Source organism: Capsicum annuum, chromosome 4 (genome assembly GCF_002878395.1).
Source record: "Capsicum annuum cultivar UCD-10X-F1 chromosome 4, UCD10Xv1.1, whole genome shotgun sequence".
Lineage (NCBI taxonomy): Eukaryota > Viridiplantae > Streptophyta > Magnoliopsida > Solanales > Solanaceae > Capsicum > Capsicum annuum.
Window position 1 is genome coordinate 231,135,243 of NC_061114.1, and position 25,045 is coordinate 231,160,287.

General features: G+C 37.5%; 4 protein-coding genes across 4 annotated transcripts; all 4 read right to left on the reverse strand.

The window, feature by feature from the left end:
• Positions 1-358: 358 nt before the first annotated feature.
• Positions 359-4,908, reverse strand: LOC107866753 (protein FAR1-RELATED SEQUENCE 5). Its single transcript, XM_016712710.2, has 2 exons — positions 2,662-4,908; positions 359-823 (listed from the first exon to the last, which is right to left on the reverse strand). The coding sequence occupies exons 1-2, from the start codon at positions 4,699-4,701 to the stop codon at positions 659-661; spliced, it is 2,205 nt and encodes a 734-aa protein (XP_016568196.1). The 5' UTR covers positions 4,702-4,908; the 3' UTR covers positions 359-658.
• A 4,762-nt stretch (positions 4,909-9,670) lies between these two features.
• LOC107866752 (mogroside IE synthase) lies at positions 9,671-11,877 on the reverse strand. Its single transcript, XM_016712709.2, has 2 exons — positions 11,109-11,877; positions 9,671-10,739 (listed from the first exon to the last, which is right to left on the reverse strand). Exons 1-2 carry the CDS (start codon positions 11,766-11,768, stop codon positions 9,984-9,986), a joined length of 1,416 nt encoding a protein of 471 aa, XP_016568195.1. The 5' UTR covers positions 11,769-11,877; the 3' UTR covers positions 9,671-9,983.
• A 3,437-nt stretch (positions 11,878-15,314) lies between these two features.
• Positions 15,315-18,569, reverse strand: LOC107866749 (pentatricopeptide repeat-containing protein At1g25360). The gene has a single exon (XM_016712706.2). The coding sequence runs from the start codon at positions 18,056-18,058 to the stop codon at positions 15,635-15,637; it is 2,424 nt and encodes an 807-aa protein (XP_016568192.1). The 5' UTR covers positions 18,059-18,569; the 3' UTR covers positions 15,315-15,634.
• A 4-nt stretch (positions 18,570-18,573) lies between these two features.
• Positions 18,574-24,788, reverse strand: LOC107866750 (pyrophosphate--fructose 6-phosphate 1-phosphotransferase subunit alpha). Its single transcript, XM_016712707.2, has 19 exons — positions 24,471-24,788; positions 23,519-23,691; positions 23,075-23,187; positions 22,722-22,796; positions 22,419-22,532; positions 22,253-22,320; positions 22,089-22,172; positions 21,577-21,630; positions 21,284-21,364; positions 21,086-21,179; positions 20,933-21,006; positions 20,721-20,831; positions 20,593-20,637; positions 20,457-20,513; positions 19,833-19,937; positions 19,638-19,754; positions 19,417-19,520; positions 19,051-19,216; positions 18,574-18,936 (listed from the first exon to the last, which is right to left on the reverse strand). The coding sequence occupies exons 1-19, from the start codon at positions 24,558-24,560 to the stop codon at positions 18,811-18,813; spliced, it is 1,851 nt and encodes a 616-aa protein (XP_016568193.1). The 5' UTR covers positions 24,561-24,788; the 3' UTR covers positions 18,574-18,810.
• Between the last annotated feature and the right edge of the window lie 257 nt (positions 24,789-25,045).

Below are 25,045 nucleotides of genomic sequence, written 5' to 3' on the forward strand. Positions count from 1 at the left end.
ATTAGTCTAAGTAAGTTGTGTGATGCGTATGGAGCAAGATGCAGAAAATCACAGTTTATTTCAGCAACATAAGTAGCAATTATTTTTTGTTTATATGGCTTAGGGCCAAATTCATCAATTTTTGGAATACATTAACAACCAGTTTTATCATGTTTATATATTAAAAAAAAAAAACCGTATTTGTACTAGCAGAGACAGTGCACAAGAGAATGGCACTGTCGCATAACTTGGGTGTTACTCGACCAATCCTTCACATATTTCTTGACACAACATTTTTGGTGATTCCTTGCACAAGGATTCAGAAAAAGCAGGCTGCTGCCCAGACATATCATGACATATATATGCATAATACAAGCCCTCGACATTAATCGACAACTCACATACAAAGAACAAAGGCCGCTTAGCAGATACAAAAGCAATTCTTAACAAGTACAACACCTATTTACCCCTTTACTTAAATACAGCTCTTGGGTCAGATCTAATTCAACCATATACATACATTGGAATCCTTCCTCCATAGCAAGACGAACGATACACGTGCAATCCCGAGGCAAAAAGTGCTCCAGATATTTGCGAGTCACAAGTTTCTCCACTGGTGGTGTATACAACAACAACATACCCACTATATATACAAAGAATTTGAAGTGCCTTCTATAGCTCAAGCTATTCGATTAAGCCTCATATTCTGTACCTTCAAAGATATTCTCAGCTTCTGCTCCTCCAGTTCTCTCAAAATACTCAACAATTTTGTTCGATAAGCTTCACAGATCTCAGACGCATTTACCACAGCAGCCGTCAATTCCTGAATTCTCTCATCTTGACTCTACAAAAGGTAAAACAGATGCATGTCAGTTGCATACTCAAATTATTGGTGCATAGATGGTAAAAAGAGCATCAGAAAGTATTATTGAACTTTTATTAGGGAAATATAGTTTCGAATGAAAATTCTACCCAGAGTCTCATGTCGATCTATCAGTGAAATAATCTCCTTGTTTCACCACTGAATTTATGACTCAACATACTTATTCAATAACAGGCCATGGTGCTGAAGATGAAGCTTTTTCCAACCATGACTGTGAGTTAGAAGATATCTCCCCAAGATAATTCATGGGCCACACCCACGATATAACTGCTTCTGATTTGTCGTGAAGGGCTTGCAGGATATCCTTTCTAAAACCATAGTTCAGACCAGTCCCCACAAATCTTGTACTATAATTGCTAAGGCTAATGTGAATTTTAATCTTCTTAGTCAACTCGTAAAATCACAGGTGTAACTTGGGTGTATAACTGGACAAACTTCGGTGCATTAGTTTCAGACAAACCTTATTAGATCCTTGGCAGTAATACAAGAGACTGGAGTACATTTATAATAAATAAGAATAAGTTTGAAAAGAAGAATCTAAACTCAATAAGGAAAAAGAAAGGGCCATAAGTGCCTGCAATTACGTAACTCTTTCATCTCCTCTTTCTATCTGCTCCTCCGTCTAAATGGTTTTTGTTGAGAAAAGATGGAAGAGCTGGAAAAGAGATCAAGAAGATGAATATGACCAAACATGGTGAGCAAGGAGAGGGTGGCATTGTTAACATTAGGGGAGGGGGGAGGAGTGTATATGGGAGAAAAGTGAAAGGGGTGGATAGCATTAGAAGGCTTGAAGACCCAAGGTAATTCAGACTTTAATGCGGGTATAAGAGTGAGAACGGACTGACCAAATATTGGCTCTGATAACCGCCTCATTTAAAAAGCATAAGCTATTTGCGATAAGACACTTGTATTCACTTGTTCCATCTTCCAGATGTGCAGACAAAAGTAATAGCCAGCTACTATTGGTTTCAGTAAAAGCAAGTTTTGGGGTTTAGGGAAAGTAGTTTCTTGTGAGAGAATTAGAGCACTAGCAGCATAAGATACTTATTCAAGAAAAGCATCCTAACATAGCTCTCTTCCTCCGGCATAAATATGAGAAGATAAGATTCTACCATAGTATATCCGAGAGGACAAAGAAATAGCAAGGGAACTTCATCTGACCTAGAAACACTCACAATGCTGATTCCGCAGGCTAATTCACAATCTACGAAATATAGATTTCATAATACCCTCAAGGTCAATTAACACCATATAAAGTAATGCATCTGAAGATGTGACCAGTGAATATCCACAAGGTGCCAAGGTGCAAGAAGCTAAATTCATTATAATTTGGTATGGGCTTACAAAAATGAAACAATTCACTTAAGAGTTCCTTGTTTAGCAGCTGTGACAGATTCAACATCTCTTAGTAGCAACTGCAGAATTTATTACTTTTTTCTTTTAAAAAAAAAAAAACAGATAAATAACACAAACAATAAAAAATTTGAGATTGGAGATCAAAGCAAGCAGATGACTTCTGTTCAGAGGAGCCAAGACTTGAGAGCTGGATGGTTACGTATAGCAATAGCAAAAGTTGGCTATCATAATAATAAGGAAAGAATGTAGAGCCAACACATTGTTTCCCTCATTAGCATTTTGAGCTCTTTACATTCTCAAATACAGCCTCCCCCCCTCCCCAGCTCACAAAGTAAGAATGAATTTCAACGAACTAATGTAAAAAGAATGCATGATATACACCAGCAGAAAGAACATTCCACTAATTTCTGGGTGAAGCTGAAGGTTCAAAGAAAAAAAATTACCAGCAAGCTGGAGTCATCACAACCAGTTTGATTTCCATTTAAGTTGAAATCCTTTGCTTTGTTCATGTCTTGATTCAGTGGTAATGCTGGAGTACCGTACACAGCAGCAGCAACCTTCTTGGAAGCTTCACGTAGAGCATCCATAGCAACAAGGTAAACATTTTTCGAATCCACTCCTTCTTTGACATATTTAGTTGCTTCTAGGTTTAACTTTTCAAAACGATCAGTGAAGGAGTTGTTATGACTACTTGGCGATCCAAGTTTGTCTTCATCCAATACAATATCACTCTTGGCTTTTCTTGTCCAACGTTTCAGTACATAATGAGATGGAAGCCTCAGAACATTTTTCACTCTAAAAACAGCTAAAATGTGCCTACAAAGAATACCTGAAAAGTCAAATAATTGGCAACTACAGCTAGCTTTCTTCTCAAAGACATTATATTGGACATAGTTAACTTTATGGTCCTCTCCAAACTTTGCCACTTGATATATTACATCTGATCCTGTATCTTTAATTACAGTTGCAGGATAAGCCAGCGTCTCCATTAGTTCTTGTTGGAACATCAAAAATATTTCCCTAGTATAAATGTTAGCTGCTTGCTTTTCCATTGGAGATGGGGTCTTCAAAATAGGAGCAATATTTATGGTATCATACTCTGCCTTCACCTCCTTCTCATGCCTGTTTGCAGTAGCTTTTTCATACTGACTCATCAGGACGTGAATGTTAGTTGATGCATCTATAAATCCATCGAAGTATGAGTTTGTATTATCACTGGTTTTAGCAATAGATGTCTCCCCAAAGAATGTATCTTGAAGGTAAACTGGAACCCATTGTTGTCGAGCATCGTACATTGACTGAAGCCATTCATCATCTATGACGTTGTATCTTCCAAGTAGGGATCCCCAGCATAACTCATACTCCTCAATTGTCTCAGTCAAGTTGACACATTTCTGGAATTCTGCTTCAAAAGTGGGAAATGACTGGAGTGAGTGCGAGAGCCTTTCCTGTGCTTCTCTAAAAATATTGGATTTGCAGAAGCGGTGACGAGCGCCTGGAAATACGTCTACAATAGCTGACCTGATGATCCTATCATGGTCTGTAGTTATTGAAACAGGATGGCGACCAGACATTGCAGCAAGCCAATTTTGGAATAGCCAAATGAATGATGACTCTGATTCATTTAGAAGCAGAGCACAACCAAATAAAACTGGCTGACAATGATGGTTTACTCCTATAAATGGTGCAAAGGGCACCCTGTATCGGTGAGTCCTATAAGCGGTATCAAATGTAACTGTATCTCCAAAATAAGAGTAATTCCTTCGGGAGGTTGAGTCGGCCCAAAAGATGTTCCCCGATGAACCACCTTGAACAGCATAAAAGAAATCAGGATCCTCCGCCTGCTTCTGCTTCAAATTGTCAAAGATATATTGAGCACTGCTCCCTAGAGTCCTCTGCCTGCTCTGGTTCATATAATTCTGGCAATCAGCTTTTGTGAAACCAACATTACTAATCCCACCAGATTGCTTTATTAGGACAGACATAACACCAGTAGCACCCAAACCAGCAGCTTGGAGGGTATCAATCAAGCTGCGGGCAGGACCGGAAATATGCCTATGCGATCGAATCAAATGGACTTGATCAGGGGGTACGAGGTCATGATTATGTTCTTTGACGAACTTACTGACAGCCCACTTACCAGAAGCCTGTTTCTTTAGAGCCAAGTGAGCCTTACAGCCGACCCTAGAGACAATTCGCTGTCGACGCTTGGCATTATCAGGCTTAGGGTTAAAGCCCTCTTTTGAACAGACCAAATGACGGGTAGTAATAGTGTTATCACGAAGGGAACGTCTATAAGCACTGACCCGAGTGCCGAATCCAAGTCTGCGGGCATAGGAATTGTAGAAAATCCTAGCAGCTTGCTCGGATTCAAATTCCATGCCCTCGTAGGGTTCTAGCTCACACTGTTGTTCTAAATCCAACCCCGAACTATCGTTGTCTTCCATTGCATCGTTTGCCAAATTTAAGGGTTCAGATTCCATAATAAGAAGCAGAAAACGAATAATTGACTGACCCGCAGATGACAGAGAGATCAATTGGACAGCACCGGCATTGCATTCCAACCTCCAAGCTCTGAGCTTCACTAATATTACAAAATGGCGACCACCTTCATCCCAGCTTTATTTGTTAATCCCTCCATTCCACAATAGATTTTGACACACGTACCTAAAAAAAAAAAAACAAAAAACAAAAATTTATTTTTAAAATCTTTAAAAAAAAAAAAAAAAAAAACCATATGATTTATCACTCCCAATGCATGTTTAACGGAGAATAAATTTAAAACAAAAAATTTAATATTTGTCTTGAATTGTGAACCATTCACTTATTTTAAAGCATTAAAATTGCTCCAACAATTCACTTATTGTGAAACGGAGTGAGTACTGTTTATCAAAATTAATGAAAGTTGCTCTCTTTCTAAAGAGAGACTATGCTTCTTTTCATTTTTCTTAATTTATTTTAGAAATACCACTTCGAATTATGGATAAAGTTATTAAGATACATTTCAACTTCAATTTCACACACGAGTACTATTTTAACTCAATTTGTAACCTTTTTATACTAGCGTGATACTTTTATTACCTAAAATGGGATTCCGCGTCAACTAGAAAGGATGACAAAATATTTTTAAAATTTAGTTTAGGAAGGATGACAAATATTTTTAAAATTTAGTTCAGGGATAATAGGATCTCCGGAAAGTTGAATTGTATTATAGCAAATTTGGTCGTACTAGATATTTTATTCTTTATTTCAAAGGATAGGGATCGCGATCACGCAGGCTCACACTATCACAAATTATGCTATTCACTGATATACTTGCCTTTTAATTTTTTTGTTTGTTGTTGTTGTTGGGGTAAATCAGGAGATTGGGCGTAATAATTAAGTAATAGATACAAAAGTGCTAGTATCATCCTTACCTGATGTGCTAGTATATTTTGATCAGAGCTCTCATCATGTCATGTTATAATATAGTACGTTCTTCATAACAACGTTTCGCTATAACATCCAATCGTGACCACCTACATTGACATAGAAAGGTTTGCATATCTTCAAGCACACCTACTAATCTTTGGGACATAGAAATCAATACTAATTAGGGAATTGGTTTTCCTAATAATAGAGTACAAGCATAAGTTAAGTTGTGTAGGAATTATTTTTTTTTTGCGCGCAGTATAATGTGAAGCAACACCAGGACCATTTAATCAAACTTAAATTGTAAAATTTCAGTTGCAGTTCGATCTCTGTCTCAAGTAGGCAGGATCAAGCTGTGCAATGAACTCATCGATATGTTGTTGCTGGTCAATTTCAAAATACACTCAGAGACATCATTATATGTTGTTGCTCTTCCTGGGTGAGGCTTAGGAGAGAGTTGTTCCTTGTCCATTCCATTATATCCTTTTTTTGATAAATCAGAGTACATGATCCAATGGAATGCTCCGTTAATAAAAGTTGGGAGTGCTATTGTCATATGGCAACAAGTTGAAATTAGTACTGGATGATGAATGGATCTTCCTCCAAGTCCACTTGCAGCCCATCGATATTTCCTTACTTCGATTGTATCCCATAATAAAATCTCTTCGATAAATATATTGTCGATCATTCGATTTTCACATATTATTTAGAATCTTCGTATGCGCTTTTCGCCTGGCTTCTTTGCGTAAAGAACCTAACTCATATGAAGGTGTTTTGCTGGGGTTGCTTAAGAGTAAGGCTAGTAAAGTGTTTGTTTCACGCCTCCAAAATTTTGTGGCCTCAAAATTTTTTATACTAAATTTTATGATTTTAACTTCATTTGGAATAATAATAAAGATTGTGAAATATGTTTACAAAAATTATTCAAAAAAAGAAGTAAAGAAAGAAAAATTATCTAATTTTATAAAAAATATTTTAGAACTTTGAATTAAACAACTCAAACTTCATATTAATAATAAAGTTTTAACAACAATATCTAAGTTATTGTACTGAAAATAAATAGCTAACATCTTGTCAACTAGAATAAACTCTTACTTTTATTAATAATCATATTAATATGTGAAGCTTAAAAGTTATGTGTCTTTTAAAAATACTATGCCGAAAACAACAAATATGCAAGAATAAAATACAACTCTAAATTATTAAAGTATTATTTTATATGTATGTGTATATATTTAACACCTCTTATTAAAGTATGGCTTTACGCCACTAATTTTATTGAGACGCTTCCCTGATGTCTTGAATATATATACTGAACACTGACACAAACATTCACATAAACAAGTTTTAATTCTCGACAAAATTGTTTTAATTCTCAACAAAATAAAGAGTACAATACCTTCCTCCCGGTGATATTGGTTTCAAAACAAACGTGATATTGGGTTCAAAACAAACATAAGTGGTAGAAGGACACATAGAATTAGCAAACAAAAGAACTCCTTGAGAGTATACATACATAATAAGGGATAAGTTTTTAGTACCCTTATCCAGAGGCGGACCTACGTGTAGCGGTGGGATGCACGTGCACTCGTTAACGTTGAAAAAAATTGTGTGTATATGTGTATATACCTTATAAATTGGAATATATACTATAGTGCACCCATAGTTGACATATAGTGCAACTTGGTATACATAGTTCACCTTGGCGTGCTGGTTGATGCCCGCACTTCCACCGACGCGACCAAGGGTCAATTCCCGAGAACTTCCTAACATTTTCTCTTTTATTTTCAATTCTTCAGATTTAAAGGCTTATTAACAAAACTTGATGAAATGAGATTCTTTTATTTTCAATTCTTTAGATTTAAAGACTTATTAACAAAACTTGATGAAATGGGATTCGAACTAGCAATCAGTACCTAAATTGAACTCTCCTTCACCACTTACCTACCACAACTGATTGATAAAAGTAAACTTCATATTTTAATTTTTCAAATTTCCTTCACCATTGACCTACCACAACTGATTGATAAAAATTGATAAAAGTAAACTTCATATTTCAATTCTTCAGATTTAAAGGCTTATTACCAAAGTTGTAACAAAAATTGATGAAATGGGGATTCGAACTCACAACCAATCCCTATGGTGAACACCCCTTCACGACTAACCTACAACAATTGATGGTTATAAAAGTAAACTTTATATTATAAGAAGGTAAAGTTATTATCTTAGAACTCATATTCGTTCGATATAATTATTTTTGCATTGTTGTTCATGTCTTTGGCGACCAATTGAATATGATAATATCCCTTAATCGACACTCAAAGTTTTTCTAACGTCTTAAGATAATATTGGTGCACCACAGTATTATCAAAAGCAATAAGCGTAAAAAAGTTTTAAGGTCTATTGTGTTTAATCACAAAGTACAAATAAAGTGTGAGATTTAACCAAAAAGGCATAAAAGGAGAAAAAAATATAAATATATGTCTAGTCCAAGACTAATAATATAAGTATGAATGAGAAATATATGAACACATTTTTTTTTTTTTTATAAAGTGAAATATCAATTGTTTAGCCTTCGTCTAGAAAAAGTATGTATTAGAAATTAGAACCTAATCTGCACATTAAGCGAGACGAGTGCTCAACACATTTTGAGTCTTACTTCGAGGCTTATGCGCGCCTTTGACAACACTAGTGCACCGACAGACTTCAAATCCTGGGTTCGCCTCTGAGACGAGTGTTCAACACATTTTGAGTCTTACTTCGAGGCTTATGCGCGTCTTTGACAACATTGGTGCACCCACAGACTTCAAATCCTAGGTTCTCCTCTGTCCTTATCCTTTGTTTGGTTACAGAGTGTTTATCCCAATGTGGGTGGAATAGTAATATCAGGATAACTTATTCCGAAATAAAATATGTGAAATATATGGGTGGAATAGTAATAACGGGTAACTTATCCCGGTATAAAATGTGTGAAATAACAAAAGTAGCGCTCTTATAAGTCCTTTTTAAACATTACTTTCACATCCATGTATATTCACATAATTTTTATTGTCATTTATATAACATTCACAATCTTCGCCACTCGTTATTTTTTTTATAATATATTTTTTTGTTACAAAATTACACTCCACTCGTTATTTTTTTGATAATATATTTTTTTTACAAAATTACACTTTATAAATATAATTTTTATTTATGCATATACATTAAATTTATTTGACTAATGTTTATGTTTATTTATATTTTGATTTCTCTTAAAATGTTAGACTCCACTAGTATTGACGAGAATGTACGAGTAATGATAACGTTGATGATGATATAATAGGTAATTGAAATGTAAGTATTTGTATTGCTTCTAAAGTGCTGAATGCTAACCATTAGAAATTATGAAGACAGGTTTTGTAGTCAAATGTTTAGAAAGATGGTATGTTGCTAACTAAAAATAAATTAGTTGAGTTAGGGATACTTAATAAGGTATTTTTAATTAAATGGTCTGTTAGTTACTCGAAAATTTATATCTTACATATCAATTAAAGTAAAGATAATTGTAATGTTTTACAATAGTATATGTGCTTAAATAAAGTGACATAAACAATAAAGCACATGCACAATCATGATAAATCATGATAAAGCAAACGCAAACAATCATTCTTAGAAATTATACAATGGATAATTACTCCCTTCGTTCCAAATTACCTGTCCCAAATTGAGATGATACAATTATTAAGAAAACAATGATCAGTAATGTAACTTTACCATTTTACCTCTATTAATTGTGTCATGCTGTTAGTTCTAATATTAATGGAGTCATTATAAGCGCTTTTTGCATGGATAATTAGGATTATAGGATTACTAAAGTCTTTGCAACATTTTCCAAGATTTGATAATTCAATGCTACTAATAAGGAGTAATCAATTACTAAGGGTATAATGGAAAAAAAAATTTATCTTGTCTTGATTAATGCAAAAAGACAAGGAAAAGGAGAAATCAAATTAGAAAATTTGGAACGGGAGAGTATTTTGAATATGACAAAGCAAACACTCAATAAGAAATAATTTCATCATAACTTATCATAACATAACTAATTCCAGCATAACTTGCTTTCAAACCAAACGAACCGTAATAGTATTGGAGTATTTTCCCAAGTGAAGCCCAAGTGGGTGACAAAGGTACGTGATCTCCCCCATCTGGTCAAGCACGTAAAGTTGTTTGTGGGGCTTGCTAGTATCCCAAAAATTGTGGAGAAGAAGGATGGGACTAGCTCTAGCTCTACTGAGATGTAAGGTAGCAAAATAGTGTAATGAGATCAGAGCTCTCAAATCCCTACAATGCAAGTCCGATAAATTGTAAAATTTCAGTTGCAGTTTGATCTCTGTCTCAAGTAGGCAGGATCAAGCTGTGCAATGAACTCATCGATATGTTTGTCTGAACTTCCACTTGTGTCGATGGCCTCCTTAGCCAATTCTTTCAAGCTAGTTATATTCTTTCTAATTTCTTGCCCTCTCTCCCCCCTTAAAACCTCCTTGATGCACCTGCATATCTCCTCACTTGCAGTAACGCCTTTATCGCCCTCATTTGCTTTTGCTATCAATCCCACGCCCCAAACTCTCTCTAGAAAATGCGCATTGATTATTTGGTCTAAAATTTGAGGCACTGCAACTATGGGAACACCGAAGCTTATTGCTTCTAAGGTTGAGTTCCATCCGCAGTGTGATATGAAGCATCCAATTGCATGATGTGCTAGTATCGCTAATTGTGAGCACCATGTCACAACCAATCCCTTACCTGATGTCTTTCTGGTGAAATCGCTGGGAAGATTTCTCTGTTCATCTGGTTTCACCACCCATAAGAACATAACGTTGCTTTGCCTGAGCGCATCAGCTACTTCTGTTATTTGTTCTGTGCTCAAATTTGCTGCACTTCCAAAAGAGACGTAGACGACCGATCCAGTCTTCTTATTGTCAAGCCACTCCATGCACTTGCTGGAATTTGGCTTATGAACATTGAAGCCATACTCGTTATCATTTTCAACTCGTTTGTCAAGATAAAATGATGGCAACGTTGGACCTATCGTTACTGCATTCCAAAGTTTCTTCATCCAATCGACAACCTAAATTCAGACGAACTAGCTGAGTGAGTCAAACAATTCATCTTCCTCAAAATCAAGCATATAGCAAATGTATACCTGTCCCACCAGGTTAAACTTGGCTCTGAAAAACTCCAGCAAGTTATAGGAATAGAGAAAATTTCTCGTCTGTTTCTATATACTTTGATGCACATTTTTGTTATAATCTTTTAAAGCATGAGAACAACAAATCAAATACCCGTCGTAAGTTCCTTAAGTTACAGTTCTTCTACATGAAAACTATACTTAGCAGCCTGAACTGTAATTAACTTCTTGCCCTCAAGTTTGGCAAGCATACATAATCAAGACTAGCTAGAAGAGATTGAAAGAGCAAAGGGAGTATGGTGTACCTACCTCTTCTTCCAACTTATCGAATGAGTTAAAGAGGACCCAGTCTGCCTTTTCAAAGTTGTCAAACTGGCCAAGTATGTGCATGATTATTGGGGGATAACGACCAGCGCTACAGCCAAGAGATGGCAGATTCGGAAACCTGAGCTTGGGCAATCCTGTCATGACCGGAAAACTAGGCATGGAAGGAGGAGTCTTCTCATAAACCTCACAGTACATGGGATAGTAGGTAGCAGCAGTAGCACATGACTGAGTGAAAAAGGCCGCGCCAGCTATGCCCAATTGGGTTGTAATATTGGAAGCCCAGGAAATGTTAGCATCATAAACAAGGCACTTTACAGGGCGTTCAGTATGCACTTGATCCGAGATGAATTTAGTGAGGTTTGTTGAGCCACTGGCTTGGAATCTGTCTAGAAATCCTTTAAAACCTCCAGGTCCTACCACCCCACCTTCGGAGCAATCATCGTAGATAGATTCAAAAGTGATCATGGAGTCGGAAAAAGCAGCTTTCATGGCCTTGGCATTGGAGAGTGTGGTGGCTACAGTGATTTTGATTCCTTTGGAAGCCAAGCGTTTTGAGAATTGGAGCATTGGATTAATATGGCCCTGTCCCTGATCTGCTAGCACCACAATATGATGTGCTTTCTCAACTCTCCCTTGCTCCATTGTCCAAACCAATTTGCCAGAAAATCTACTACTGCCAGAAAGGAAAGAAGAGACTGAACAACTCACGACTTCTTCTGTTTATGATCTTTGCTGTGACATCAACATGGACGGCAAGAAAATCTGTGTCTTGTCACATTGATAACATCGAGTAGGCCTTCCTATGCAATGGATCCATTGCGCTAGAGACAAAAGAAACTTCTATTCTAGATGAAATGTAAACTGTCTTTTAGTACTTCGGTGAGTGAAAACGATTCTACCAAATGCAACCGTCCGTGTCTTTTTCTTAACATTGTACTTGTAAGAAGCCGTCCCATTCTTTCTAATTGAAAAATGTAATCAACAGGACATTTGTTATATCTGTTGTCCATTTAAGCAAACAACACACCTTTGTGAAAAGTTTAAGTCTTCTTCCCACTTTCTCAATTCTCCTATTAAAATATTAACAATCGTAATTTATCCAATTAAATATGCCAAACAAACATTGCAAGGAGATTCTTCTTGGGAATATCACTCTACAACATAATGGAAAAGGTGATAATTCTGCTTTCTTCAGCTCTGTTTCCATTACCTGTAGATAAATGCGAAGTCAAATTATGGAAGAACAATCAGAAGCATGAAAGGGGGCAAAAACCATGCTAAAACAAAATTATCAAATTACAACACGTGCAAATGTAAGATTCCAAGAGAGGTAAGTAGTTAAGTAAAACTTAACATATGTAAACAAACTTTTGTGTCCAACCCTAAAAGACGAGAAAAATGAATCTATACTAAAGTGAGGAGTATAACTTTTAGTATCTACAACCTCTGTCAAATCCTTTGGTTCTTCTCAAGAATGAATTCGAATGCGAGCTTGATTTCAGAGTTTGCTAAGATCAATTGTTCTTCAAGCAAAACTTCAATGATCCAAAAAACAATGATTTTCAGTGGCTGGGACAAAGCCTAAATAAAGCCACTTCAAAGAACTCTATTAAAGAGTGGCTGGTCTAGTTGAGTTACGCAAAAAGATCAGCACTCTGCACCAGATATTAGGGGGAAACTCCTCGAAATACAAGTATATCTGCTGCACAGAGCATCTTGAAAAGCATAGAGCTGATCAGAACGGCCACAAACCGAAGGACACGTGAAAAAGCAGTTCACTTGCTATAGAAAGAAATGTGCAAACCCGAGGACGATTGCAGCAAACCAAGTCTCCCTTCAGCCCTATGCTTGTTTTAAGCAATGATTGCGAAAGATAGTCAATTAAATCTGGTAGATGTTGCCAGATGGAATCATCAGGACAAGTGGAGAGTGCTCAGTGGAGGACATAAAGGTGCTCTTTTTGCATAGGTAAGCTATACTACTGCAATAAAAGAAAAGAATCACATCTTTCGGAGGAAACAGGCAAATGAGGTAACTTTCAGCATGTAGATACGGAACGCAATAAACCATTTATAAAATGAAATTCTAGCTAAAACGGGTGTGGTTATAATCAAAGACCAGACGCAAAGAGAATGCAGAACAATGAATTCATAGAAGTCCAAAAAGATAAAAAGTTGAAACTAAAGAGAAACCCATTCAATCAAATTCATTCAACTTAAAACAAAATAACAATCCAAATCCTAAGGCAAGAAAACTAAGGTGGACTTCCCCAGAATCAGAGATAATTTAGTTCATAGCAATGAATATGATGCCAGAAAGTGAACATAGCAACATCATTGTCCCACTCCCTCGCAACCTAAAATTTCAACAAAGCTTGTGTCATCCTTATTTTTGCTAACAAAATAAATGTTGTCCTTTACCTTAGCTTCAGTTAGTGGAACAGCTAAAGGATGAAAGTAAATACCAGCTCCATCACATTTCACAAGTTTCATAACACCTTTTTGTTCCATTCAAAGAACTTGGAAACTAGTACTTTTCCTGAGTTACGACGTCTCCATTTTATACATACCTCAGGAAATAATGTAAGCACATGGTCTGCTTCTAAAAGTTCAGTCTCTGTCGTACGCCTTCTAACAGAAGCTCTCTCCAAAATATTACTTATTCCATTTTCAGAACATACCATCCCCTCGTCCAAGCCTCTAATGAACCCTTTCTATTTCCCATAAGAGCCAATGGTTTCTCGGATTTGTCATATGTAAAATTTGAAAATTTTTCTGAAGCAAAAGGATCTGTTATCTCATTGTTATACAACTCTAAAAGTGTTACTTTCATGTTATGTTCAGCAGTTTAATATGACAAACATTACAACTTGTGAAATAACCCCCTGCAACATTTAAGCTCTGACCCAATGACATGTAGAATCTGCCATCATGCTGATGTTGTAGCCTGTGTATCTAAAATATTCGGCTACAGAAGCCTCATGAGCAGCCACTGACATGTCCAAAGTATTAGCAACAAGTGTGGTATTTTTCATGACAAATTCTTCATGTCTCTCGGGCAATGTCATTGTCAATTGAGGAAAATCCATTAGCTCCTCTGCAATTTCACTCTCACTTTCCCCCCAACCAACATAGATAGCATAGTCTAAATTTGAGTACAGGGAAAGGGCTCGACTAGCCATGGTTTTCCCAAAGCCAAATGCACTCAAGAACACACTGTCCAGTAATAAAAGTAGCAGCAGCCAACCTTACTGAAATAAGCCGAGGTGTATGCACTGGCCAAGTCTGGAGCAGAGTAAATTGCTTTTTGGCACCTTGAAACTCGAGCTCAAGAACAATAAACTTCGGAGAGTATTGACCAGCTGGAGCAATGTAAATAATTTTTCCCATGACGTCGGAGTAATTTGTTTTCTAGCACTTGCTGCAAATAGCTTCAAATTGGAATGGAAGGACAAGATCAAATTAGCATCCTTAGCAGCTTTTGTAGCAAGAAGGTAGGAAAATTTGCAGGGTTGAGCGACTACCTTTGCAAACATTGTTTTGCCAACTTCAAGTTTTCCATAAAGAACGATCCATGTAGGAAGCTTAAAGCCAACGTTTTCGGAAAGCTTGGGGTGAGTCAAAGGACGCTCAACAACTTCTGTAAGCTCCTGATTTTGCATGTCTAATCCACCAAAATCAGCATATAACTCTGAAGGAGCTTTTTCAAACTTCATTACAGACACCATTGGATTGACTTCATTTTGTCGAAGCCCAACAACAGACAGAACCTTATTATGCATCCAAATGGCACAAGGTTTCAATTGATCTTTATCCACAAAGGAAAATATCTCAACGTGATACTCCGGTCCAACAGAATGAGAAATTTGAGACTTGACCAGCAATTGCCAATTCTTAAAGACATCAAAATGAATAACCAGAACTAGAGTGGAATTTTTCCTAAGCACAACGAAGGAGTACCTGCAAATTATGGATCCTCCACCATGGCTAGGTTTATAACAGAAACTTGTTTCATGGAAACATATTTCTCTGATATTAGTACCTTCATGCTTGAGGATTCTAGAAATTGCAACTGCACATTCCCCTACCACGAAACAAGCAGAGAGTCTCTCCACCCTTTGACACTCAAATCACGGCAAATATTCACAAAGTGGCAGCATTCTGGAGCTGCACGCCTTTTCCTTGATAATCACTCAGTTGTGTATAACTATAAGGTATATGCGATCTTGATTTCATTAATTAATTATACCTTAAGTATGTAGAAGGTACCAATGAGCATTCACTAAACCGGAAGCCACAAACCAGAAACATTCGCCATGCAGATCTGTATTCAAAATGCCAAAGACAAACAAGATAGCAGCTTATTCCTATTCTAGCTTTTAAGTCTTAACATTTACTGTCCAAAGGTGCTGTAACTTTTCCCTGGCAACACAATCGGTTCAAGAACGACGTCTTCAAATCTCTGAAACCAAGACACTCAATAGTTGACACTAATTGTTATCCAATATCTCACCAGTAATTCCCACATGAGCATTCACCATCTCTGAAATGATGAAACCTATTTCCATCTCTGACGATGATTTCTCTTGCTTCAACCTTCGACATGAACTTGAGTGCACTGTGGCAGTCACCACAAATCCGAAGGTTCTTGAAGACCCTAATTGTGGCTCCACGAGGAAGCTTCAAGATCCCAAATACAACCGCCAGCTTTTCACTATGAGTTGATAGCGCATACTCCTTTTGCTCAGTCTCCATATCATGCAACACATATTGCGTGTCTGGAACATATCCCATTTTCCTCATCTTCAGCCTTAATTCCTCCAGGTAGTTGTACACTACTTGAATTTCAGGATGTGCAGTATCACCCACCAAAAAGACATGAACGGTATTCTCAACTTTAATCCAACTACATCCAGGCTCTTTTTTTACCCCTTGATCTCTCATAAGTTTTCGCACCTTAGCAGCCTCATCCCATCGGCCTGCAGCAGCAAATGTGTTAGCCAGAAGTATGTATGTTCCATCATGTTGTGGCGTCAACTCAAAGAGTTTTTCAGCTGCTTCAACCCCCAAATCCACGTTCTTATGAGTGCGGCAACCAGCAAGAAGAGCTTCCCAAATAGGTGCTCCAGGTTTATAAGGCATATTCTGGATCACTTCTTTTGCTTCTAATAACCTTCCAACTCGAGATAACAAATCGATTAAACGGGCATAGTGATCTTCTCCTGGTTTTATTTTATAAACACTGTGCATTATATTAAAGTAGTGTCGTCCTTTTTCAACCAATCCTGCATGACTACAAGCAGATATAACCGTGAGAAAGCTTATCCTATCAGGCGTTATATTTTCATGTAACATCTGTTCAAAAAGTTCAACCGCTTCAACACCATATCCATGCTGTCCCAAGGCAGCAACCAATGCATTCCAGGACACCAAATCTACACAAGGCATTGTGAGAAACACATTACGTGCAGCTTCAATGACCCCAGATCTTCCATAAAATGTTACTAACGCGTTTCCAGCTGAAAGACTTGAATCATAACCACGCTGAATTAGCAGGGCATGGAGCTGGCATCCTGTATCTAGCGCTCCAAGCACTGCACAAGATGTAATAGCTCCTGCAAATGCATAGTCACACAGCTCGATCCCCTTTACTCTCATTTGGTTGAACAGTTTGAGAGCATCTTCTCCAAGTCCATTTTGTGCTAATCCTGATATCATTACTGTCCATGCCAGGGAATTCTTCTCTGGCATCTCATTGAAAAATAACTTAGCTTCGTTAATCCGTCCTGCACTCACATATGCTGATAGAACTGCATTCCATGAAACAAGGTCCTTAAAGAGTAGATTATCAAAAACTTTTCTTGCATCATCAACTCTACCACATTTCCAATATAATGTTATTAAAGCATTGCATACAGACACGTGAATTTCCTCTTCTGTTCGTCTAACATAAGCATGTACCTGCTTTCCTAGAAGAAACAATCCCGCATCTGCGCAAGCACTGAGGATACTAGTGCAGGTAAACTCATCTGGCTTCATCCCTGCTAAATACATTTTCCTAAACATGTCTAATGCTTCAAAGAAGAGACCTTTATGCACATATCCAGAGATCATGGCATTCCATGCCACAAGCAACTTCTCATCCATACCATCAAACACCTTTCGAGCAGCATCAAGATCATCATTCTTCACATACCCTGTGATAATCGTAGTCCAAGACAAGTCATCCCGCTCTGGCATCTCGTAAAACAGCTTGCTAGCTGCATCCATCAACAGCAAGGACGATGCTAGGGGTGACGAAGCACATCTGACATAAACAGATATAAGTGCATTGACAACACACTTAAAGTTAGCCATGCCTGACTTCACGACAGCACACTGCAGCTGCCGGCAGTGCATTTCATGATCAGCTATAAGGGCCAATGCTGCAAGTACGGAGGTGTAGGTATACTCATCGGGCCGAAAACTTTTCCACCTCATATCAAGAAATAATTCTATAGCAGCATGGCCGTCATTGTTGTGTGAATAGGCTGTAATCATCGCATTGTAACAAACAGTATCACGGATGCTTAATGGGGTTTTGTCAAAAACGCTTCTTGCAAGCTTGGGTTCTCCGGAAGCAGAGTATGCAGCAATCATAGTTGTTCTGGCCACGACATCTGGTTGGGGAATTTTATCGAACAGGCGCTTTGCATAAACAAGACTGGAATATTTGGAATAGATATCGATTAAGCGATTAAGCATGTGGCTACGTGGTCTGAATCCGGAGGTGATCATGTTGGCATGGACTGATCGGACAAGAGCAGACACTGAAGTGGCGTGCTTATGCCGCCGGCAAAGAAGTTGGAGTTGGACTGCATAGAAGTTAGCAATGTCTGCATGGTTTTGCAAAGATGGTTTGACGGCATTTTTCATGGTAAATAGATATACCATGAAAGTTTTTCTTGATTCTAAACTGAAGTTTTACACAGTACATACAAGTTTGGCTTATTAATTGTTTTAAAAAAAGAAATAGAAAAAGCTTCTTTTGACTAAATTTTTCAATGGTATGTGGCATAGGAAGAATATGGGTGGTGATGTTTCAACAATATCTCTTTCAAGATTTCTCGTCCCAAGCTACGACGATTTACTGTTAGGACCTCGCTATTGATTATGCAAGGTCTATTTATAAATAATACTACTATAAAATGGCCCTCTGTAAATAATACGTGATACAAACTTCAGTACCTTTATACTGATGAAATATTAAAACGTATGTTAAAGAGTATTTTAAGTGAAATAGTAATTGCATTCATAAATTTTCAAATTTCAACTTCTACTTCATATATAAAACTCATGTTCAAACGCAAATACCATTTTTGATGTCAAGTTCGATCGAATCAGGTTGTTTAGTCAACAAGAAAATTGTTTTGAAGGACTATGCATGCAACAGCTGCCACACAGGAATATTTGGATCCCTCAACAAACACTCTTTTATAATCTTCTCAACATTATTTTGCTTTTACAAAATAGGAAAAAACAAAAAAAAAATGCACAAAACAACTAAGCAAACAGCCGCCAAAGATGGAAACTTATATAATCACAATCAAGAAGCTGCTCTGCACCTAGATCCAAGAGCCCATCTTTGGCGTGCAAAGCAGGAGCTCCTCCAAATCTTCTCAATGTTAAAAGATGGTGGTTCTCATCTAAAATGGCGTGCTCGCACTTGAGGGCGACGATATCACTGAAAGAATGTCAGTCACAGAAGCCATGGCACTTAATGCAGCCTTCAGGACGTCTTGTGAGCATCCAGGCTTCACAATTGCACGCACCTGAAAAGAAAATGAAAATAAAATAACAAAGCATGTCACAAAGATTCAGAAATGACACGTCAAAATGAATAGCCAACAGAATTTGGTAAAAAGAGATGTTTCAAAATTCAGCACCTTGTCCAGGTACTCCTGCAATTTCTTAATACGACCCATATAATCCTGGTCTTCAACACAAAGGGTAACGGCCTTGGCATCTGCACCAGGGCCATCAAACTGGAGGGGGCCTGGATTTCTGTAAACATCATCCAACAAAAACTTTGTTGCATTTTGACTCAACAACCTGCACCAAATTGAAGAAAGAAGTTAGGCACGGCAAGAGGATAAGTATTGTTCCAGCAGTTTACAAGCAAAAAGCATGTTCAGACTTCCAGTTCTAAAGAAACGTCTCCTTTTCTTTTGATGTCCATTTCCTACCTTTTGAACTTCAACAACTCCATGCATTTTAAGCTGAAAATATATACAAGTCAGAAATTGACATACTCGTATGATCTTCCCTTCAAATCCACAGTAGCAGGATGCAAAGCAGGTACTCCAATTGATGCTTGGCCGGCACCACGACCATAACGCTTAACAGTCATCATTGCCTGCAGTTACAAAACAGTCAGAGTAAACCATTTTTGGGGAAGTGAATATTTGCAACTTCAAAAAAAGTGGGAGTTTAGGGGGGTGCATCTCTGAGGAAGTTCGAAAAAGAAGCTTACAGATATAGGGGCAGCACCACAATGCCACTTGTTAGCAGGATTCTTCAGGTTGGTCACAGTAGCCATGTAACCATTGAGACGAGCAGCTAAAATATGGTAGCAAATGTGACCAAGTACCTGCATTTGGTTTTGTCGGAATTATGTATCTGAAAATCAAAATTAGAAACAAGATAAAGCAACTCCAGCAAAACTTACATAGGCATAGTCACAATCAAATTTTGATGGCAATGATCCCCGTGCTTGGTAACCAAAGAAATGGCAAATAGCATTAAATTTCTTTCCTTTGTAAGTTCCTTCTTTCTGAAAAGTGACAAAAGAAATAGGACAGTCATACATTAAAAATCAGGAGCAAGCATCTCTCAAGAGTATGTAGCTGCACTCTTTTTCCTTCTAACTCTCACCTACCAATAGCATGTTAAGCCGAAAGTAACAAGAAGCATCTTGCAGAAAACAAAACGAGAAAAGAAAGATTGATCATCAGACGCTGATTCCATCCTAGGAAAACGAACGAATGGCTGAAGATGAAAATTTTGTGCAATGAGGAAATTTTATCCACCTGATGTTTGAGCCCTTGCAGATACTACATCATTCCATTTTAAGGTAATAAGCAGAATGGAGAAAAAGTAACATTTTTTTCATAAATGGGAGAAAGAGATAATTTGAGTAACTTCCTAGAAGTCCCGGGGTATTCCAAAATATCTTTGTTTGCACAAATATCATCCTCAATCCTTGCAGGACATCATACTTCTTACTCTCCAATCACTTGTTAGAGATCTCAATGAATCATTAGATGCACCATATTGAATTTTATTAACTTACCAACCGCTTGTTCATTTCTGTTTCCACAAGATGAGCTATAAGTTTCTCAGTCTCAATCTGTAAGGAAGCATTAAAGAAAATCAACAGATAGCTCATATATCATCAAGCAACACATCCAAACAGCAACAGTAGTTACCTGCGATAGCTGAGCAGAGTCATCTGATTCTGGGTGCAGGAGAAGCTGCAAAATCACAAGTCTAGGGGTGTAAGCACTATCCTAATGAAACTTGAGTCAGTCAATTGATACACAAACAGAAACAGCACCTGTTTTCTGATAAAATGCGGTAAAAAATCGAAAAGTGCAGAAGCCCATGGTGATAGTTGAGAGGAAATCTTATCAGAAGAAACACCTTGCCTGAGTAAACCATGAATTTCCTATTCATACAGTTAACCAGAAAAGGCAATGTCATAACCAAATCTACATCCAAACAAAGCTTTCTAGCATTAAAAACTCAACATGGAAGATGCATTCTTACCTGCAATAGAGCATATACTTCGGGAATACTTTCTATAAGCCCCTCAGGCAACAGGATAACACCGTGATTTTTATCTGATTGCAAAACCTTTGTCAGCTGAACAAAAAACTCAAAAATGACTTACAGAAAAATGATGACCTAGTAGTTTCATACCATGCTCAGCCCTAGCCTGAACTGCATCACAAATTTGTTGTGTGATGTCAAAAATAGTAAGCTTTGATGCAGCTACCTCCTCTCCAAGAATCACCTGCAAGAAAGATCAACAGTTCTTAAGCAAGAACACTTATAATATATAAGAAGCACCATGTCCAAGCTGCAGCACCAGCTTATCAGTTCAGAGATGAAACAAACCATATTAGGATGCGACTGCAGAGTGCACTCTAATGCAACATGTGATGCCTTCCGCCCCATGAGTCTGATAAAATAGTAATACTGAAAAGGAAATATGCCCATAGTATGTTAATATAAAGACAAAAATAGAGGTGTAACAAGAAACATGTGCTGTAAATCATAATCAACTAATGTGAACAATCCTCCACCAGAATTTTGTTATACCAGATTAGTATTCTATGTTGTATTTTCAGCACCCAACTACATCAGAAGCAGCAACGAAAAACATTGCAGGATATGAATAGAGTTGGTACCTTCTCAGCTGAGAGTGCATCAGTGCATACATTGCTAATTAGTTGGGAGTTAACCTGAGGTGGAACCACATGTAATTAGCTTTTCCCTGATCTACCTCACAATTGGATAGAATTCCAGAAATTAAGAAGTCAAAAGACACAACTCAGCTAGTGTGAAGCTTGTACTACTCAATGAACATGCACAACATCACAAAGCGAAAGAGGAACTATTCCCCATCAAAAAGCCCATCGAAGTGCAATCAACAATGCAAAACCCTACATCTACCCAAGGGAATATACCATCAAGCAAGGAATGATGCCAGCAGAAATTCCACTACAAAGAACAACAAGAAAGAAGATGAAGATAGAAGCAGTAGGTCCAATCAAACCCTCGGCCTACCTAGAAACGAAAAAACCGACCCTCAATCAAGGGATGGGAAGCATGAAGAAGAAGATTCTCCAGGGCAATGCATTTCAAAGGAAAAAGGAAAGCTAGTTATGAGCTAATTCTGTGATGGTGATTGTATTAATACCTTGCATATTGTGTCAAAACCAACATTTGCTTCCACAAACTGATTCTTGAGATCCCCATTTAATGTAACAGGAACACCAACCACCTAAAGAAGATAAAGACAAATTTTAGTATGATACTGCCTCTATTCATTGCTTTACACGACATAGTGGGAATAACACATACTTTTGTAGGGCATTTTGTTTCTGCAAATTTTTCTGCCAGGTGAGCAGCATCGGTGTTTGATGTCACTCCTTCAAGCCAATGCATATTTTTAGAATTTATATTAAGTGGAATAGTGCATCCTTGAAGTTCTATCATATACCATTAATAAAAGTAGCAATATGAATACCTCCAATGATGACAAGGCCATCCAGTTTCAGAGTTTTGCATGCATCCATTGCAGCATTTACTTGCTCAGTCGTTCTAATTTGATCTTTTGTCCGTCCCAGCATGTCATATCCACCTTCATAGGGAAAAAGGCAACAAAAATAAGCCAAAAAAGAAACAACAACATACCCAGTGAAATCCCACAAGGGGGCTCTGGGGAGGATAGACTGTAGGCATACCTTACTTCTACCTCGTAGAGATAGAGAGGGAAAATAAAAATATAAATGAAAATATAAAATGCAATCTTCATTCAGATGTGAATTACCTTGATTCTTATATGTAGCAAGAACATCATCGGTGATCTCTAGAGTTTTTTGTGCAAATAAACCTTCTGAACCACCTGTTAAGATTTGGAAAAGAGAGCTTCAACACATTAGGCAACTGAAACCATTAGAGCATGACAAGAAAAGTAATTGTCCGACAGTAGGGCATGACCGTCGAAATATTACACATGACACATGCAAAGAGACACTCAGGGAGATCGCGGTGAAGTAGATTTGCAAATAGAGACTTGTGTCGGCTATTACTGCAGTATCCCAATAATTGTCATAAAGAAGTTCTCAAATGAAAAATGTGTAAAGAACTTATAGCTAGAACCATCATAAAGGAAATGCTTACCTAAAAACCCAAGCAAGATATTTTTGCGGTTGTGAACCTTAAGAGCATCATGAAGACCCCATATCACATTGTGTCCTCCAGGAGATTGTCTACCACAAAACACCACCCCAACCCTAACAAAAGAGAGGATCAGTGAGCACATTTTTCAGTCCTATCAAAGAGATTAGGAGAACACTTGTTTTATTGTAACCTATATGTGAGTTAGCTTTTAATGCATATACCAATATTTTCTATTAGTTCCCTTGGGTTAAGATTTTGAGGATGTAAATAGAAGAGGAATTCAATCAAAGACAAAACAAAAGGAAAGTTATCAAAAAGAGAAAGTAGATCCATAAACCTAAATAAATTCACCATAGAATTTGTTAGAAAACAACTCATGATCACAATGCTGATCTAGTTTGCGAGTAAACTGCAGAATTATGAAGCAATTGACAGATGCAATACCTAATTGCAGGATGTTCAGTAATTATCTGAGCATCAGGGACCTTTGCAGTTGCCCTCAGAAAATGGGCTAATGGCTGACCGTAAGTGTGTGGGAAGAACCGTTTAATTGTGTGTTCACCAAAGGGATCTGCTGCAGTGGTTGCATCACGCAGCTCCACCCGGACAGTAGTACCCTGTATAAGTCAGAGCAATTAGGAATAAAGTCAGGATCGAAGATGTTAAAGCAATAGCGTTAAAGGAAAAATTGCTTAAGGATCTTAAATATCATACATAAAATCAAACTGAGTAACCTAAATGTAAAAAATCAAACAAAGTGGTGATGCATCTAACTACAAGAACTAGACGCCAATAAATGTCTCAGGACAGCCAAAGAGACATCCGAGCAACTTCTAAGTATTATTTTGTAAAGTTTAGCAGCATTTTTTCTGATAATTAGTTTCAAAAAGGGCAACAGAAGACTTCGGTAGAAGTAAAGAGGGGACCTTTATCAGATGAAAAATTAAAGATACGACTTTTCGGCCGGCTGCCCGATCGCGAGAGGAAAAGGATATATGGAGGAGCAGAGTGAAATCTTTTAAGAAAAATGGAAAAGGATACTATTCATAATACATGTAAAAAGTCGTAAACACACAAGGTACCAACTTTGTCTAGTATTTTTTAGACCATGAAATTACTTGTAAGTTGAACAAATAGTGTAGGAACTCAGATGAAGTAGATTGATGGAGAATACATGTGATATGAATAAAATACGAGGGAAGACACACAAGAAAATGGTAGTATGACAATAGAAAACAGTATTGTATGTGTGATCTGCCAGGTTAGATCTATTCTTCAGGACGCTGATATATAGGGAGAGAAACACACTGCCATAAACTAGTTACGGCTGCCAAAGGCACGGAAACCAACTTTTCGCTGCATGATGCACATGGTAAGAGTTGAATAGAAGCAGTACCTGAAGACAAGGAGGAAGTTCAGGCTGATACTGAGATCGAAGTTTTTGCAAATCAGAGAGTTGTCGAGGTATGCCGTAATCTGCATCCATTCTGATTATACCTAACTACACTCCCTCACTTCCCTGTTTGCTATAATTATACCTAACTACACTCCCTCACTTCCCTGTTTGCTATAATAAATAATAAGTAATAATAATGTGTTCTGTTTGTCAGTCTCTTTAAACTCTGAAAAGACCGTCCGTCCCTCCGTTTGCTTATATAGGAGTGGGGCTATTGGGGCGATACAACCAACAACTACACAGCAACCTGTTTTACGTTACCGGGCTTTCTAGCTCTATCTTTATATATATATGCCCTTGCTTTTCCCACAATTTCACCATACAGCCATTCGCTTTTTTCTGCAATGACCAAACCACCCTTTATGCTGTTTAAGCAAATATGACCTCCCATCACATGTTAATCACTCATTTGGCATCCACTTTAAATGATCTGGATTAATACATGTGAGCACAAATTGTAACGTTGTCCAAAAAAAAGGATTTGAGCATAATTTGTTTTGAATTCTCATAGGACG